This window comes from Cebus imitator, unplaced genomic scaffold (genome assembly GCF_001604975.1).
Source record: "Cebus imitator isolate Cc_AM_T3 unplaced genomic scaffold, Cebus_imitator-1.0 Scaffold93, whole genome shotgun sequence".
Taxonomy (NCBI): domain Eukaryota; kingdom Metazoa; phylum Chordata; class Mammalia; order Primates; family Cebidae; genus Cebus; species Cebus imitator.
The window spans coordinates 6117942-6120895 of NW_016107408.1; the positions used below are offsets into that span (position 1 = coordinate 6117942).

Genomic DNA, 2954 nt, shown 5'->3' on the forward strand with positions numbered 1-2954 from the left:
TTTGAGACGGAATCTCACTCTGTTGCCAGGTTGGAGTGCAGTGGCACGATCTCGGCTCACTGCAACCTCCACTTCTCGGGTTCAAGCGATTCCCCTGTCTCAGCCTCCCGAGTAGCTGGGATTACAGGCATGGGCCACCACGCCCAGCTGCTTTTTTGTATTTTTAGTAGAGATGGGGTTTCACCATGTTGGCCAGAATGGTCTCTATCTCCTGATCGTGTAGTCCGGCCACCTCGGCCTCCCAGAGTGCTGGGATTACAAGCATGAGCTACCATGCCTGGCTAGAACAATGTTTTTATAACAACCTTCAAACTGGACTCTTGAGAACAAAAACTCCCGTATTTCCACTTATTATCAGCATTGTACAAACATATCATTCCACAAAAGGCTTGGATACAAAAGTAATCACATTATTTTCCACACACATAACTTTAAAGTGGCATGAAAATATACGAGTTTGCATCTTCAAACGTCAAGCACGGTGATGAAAGGACACCATAAACCGCAGCTTTAAAGTTCAAATTTAACAACACTTGCTCTGTGCTAAGGCATACCTACTTTTTAAACCACATGATTTCATCAGGGTCTGCGATGCCAAACTCCCTCATCTTCTTCACCATGATGGCACTCTTCCTGACAGCCACCTCATAACGCTGGCTGCGAGATAGGAAGTTCAAGTCCTCATGCTGGAAGTCTGGGTCGTTCAGGATCATGTTCTCTGCAAGGGAGTTAAAATGGCATTAAAAGGAAGACAGACACTCGGGGCTCCGTTCCACCCTCCCTGGATCACAACAGACTTCAGAGTCGCGGACACACCTCGGGAATGGCGATATCCCCCCACCAGGGACACGGGCTGCTCCTCGAAGTAGGGGTCCCGGCTCCCCTAACGCTGAGCGAGAGGGCCTAGGCCCCACAGCGCCCTCTGACTCCGCATCGAGGGAGTCTCCAGCTTTGCTCGGGAAAGGAGGGAGGTCTCGCCCGCCGCCCTCACCGATCTCTCTGCGGCGCCGGGTATTCTCGGGGCTGCCGTCCAGGATGTGTGTAAGCAGCTCCGGGTTGAAGCTGGCGGAGTCCCGCTCCCTGCGCAGGTCCGGGTTCATGATGATGGCCAGCGGCAGCGAAGTAAGCACCGTCGGAAGAGGCAGTGACAACCAAAGTCTGCGGCTCCAGCGCCGGCCGGGCCCTAAGATGCAGCCTCAGGACAGCGCGAGTCCCCGCCTCCGCTCGCCCGGCCCGCCCAGGCCCGCCCCTTCTCTTTCCCCGCGGCACCCTCAGCGCGTGACCGACTGCGACCGATCCGAAGGGGGCGACGTCCCCGCCGTGACTGGGGCGGGTCGCGGGGCAGACGAATCCCCTGCTCCTGGCCAGGGGAGGCTCCCGAGAGGTCCCTCGGGCGACGGACTCCCAAGAAGGTCAAGAAATCGCCCCACGGGCCGTCGGCGGAGTAGGACAGTGAGGCACTTTTTATATCTCACCTCCTCCCCCGTCACGTGACCAACGCGGGGCGGGAAGAGGAAACTCGAGGCCCCGGCGACGCCCAGAACAGGTTGGCAGGGGCCTTGCAAGGGGCGGGTCAACGAGGCTGAGGAGGGACTGCGCCTGCGCCTTCGCCTTGGAACCGCTCCCTCGCCCCCTCCCCGTCCCTGTCCGTCACGCTTCCGGGTCCGCACCCTTAAGCCTCCCTGGAAATGAAATGGGGCAGGAGACTCTAGAGCCGGGCGCGGGAGACTGGCTTTGTGGAATTGCGAGCGAGGATCGTTAGGCTTTTGCCAAGTCCACCCGGGTCGGAGGAGAATGGGACGGGAAAAAAGTCTCTTGCGGGGAGAGGCTCTAGTTACCTTTTGTTAAGATAATGGCGTCTTTACTGCCAGAGGCGTGGGCTCCGGGGCCCAGAGTGTGGGATTGTGGGCATTGCCCGTGTTGAAGGGGTGGAGGCGGATTTAGAATGAGGCCGGGCGGGCATTGCTGCTCTAAGCCTGGAAAATCAGACATTTTTTTCTTCCCAACCTGGTAGTTACTAGAGGTCTTGGAATCCAGACTTCTTTGGTTTCGCCCTAATCGTCGTCGTTATCAAAGTGGGAAGTGCACACTTACTGTTAAAACTTAGTGTAGGACTGGCTGAGCGCCGTGGCTCACTCCTGTAATCCCAGCACTTTGGGAGGTCGAGTCCGGTGGATCACCTGAGGTCAGGAGTTCGAGACCAGCCTGGCCAATACGGCAAAACCCCGTACCTACTAAAAGTAGAAAAATTACAGATGCTTCCTTTTGGTTCAGGCTCTAGTATTAGGGCAAGACACTGTTACTGATACACTTTTTAATGACCCCAAACGTTTAGCCTGGTTACTGTGAATTTTATTCCTCTTGTTAAAAGCTGGCACTCCAGCCAGGCACGGTGGCTCACACCTGTAATCCCAGCACTTTGGGAGGCAGAGGCGGGTGGATCATTTGAGGTCAGGAGTTTGAGACCAGCATGACCAACGTGGTTAAACCCCGTATCTACTAAAAGTACAAAGTTAGCCAGGCATGATAGCGGGCGCCTGTAATCCCAGCTACTCGGGAGGCTGAGGCAGGAGAATCCCTTGAACCCGGGAGGTGGAGATTGCAGTGAACCGAGATCAAGCCACACTCCAGCATGGGCGACAGAGCGAGACTCTGTCAAACAAAACAAAGTCCAGGCGCGGTGGCTCACGCCTGTAGTCCCAATACTTTGGGAGGCTGAGGCGGGTGGATCACGAGGTTAAAGAGATCGAGACCATTCTGGCCAACTTGGTGAAACCCTGTCTCTACTAAAAGTACAAAAAGCAGCTGGGCGTGATGGTGTGCACTTGTAGTCCCAGCCACTCGGGAGGCTGATGCAGGAGAATCGCTTGAACCTGGGAGGTGGAGGTTGCAGCGAGCGGAGATCGTGCCACTTCGCTCCAGCCTAGTGACAGAGTGAGACTCCATTTCAAAAA

At 55.7% G+C, this 2954-nt stretch overlaps 2 protein-coding genes across 4 annotated transcripts in view; one reads left to right on the forward strand and one right to left on the reverse strand.

Moving 5' to 3' along the window:
• The window catches only part of ACOX1 (acyl-CoA oxidase 1), a 30346-nt gene extending 28965 nt beyond the window's left edge, over positions 1-1381 (reverse strand). The window contains exons 1-2 of one of the 3 annotated variants that reach the window (XM_017535801.2): positions 992-1381; positions 559-718 (exon numbers count right to left, since the gene is read on the reverse strand). In XM_017535801.2, coding sequence (XP_017391290.1) covers positions 559-718; positions 992-1100 — 269 coding nt within the window. In that variant the 5' untranslated portion in view covers positions 1101-1381. The remainder of the gene's footprint in view (positions 1-558; positions 719-991) is intronic. The other 2 variants (XM_017535800.1, XM_017535802.2) reach the window with 2 other exon arrangements.
• Positions 1382-1407: 26 nt separating this feature from the next.
• Positions 1408-2954, forward strand: part of TEN1 (TEN1 subunit of CST complex) — a 26484-nt gene continuing 24937 nt past the window's right edge. Inside the window, exon 1 of the mRNA XM_017535806.2 lies at positions 1408-1546. The gene's annotated coding sequence lies outside the window, so the exon portion shown is untranslated. The remainder of the gene's footprint in view (positions 1547-2954) is intronic.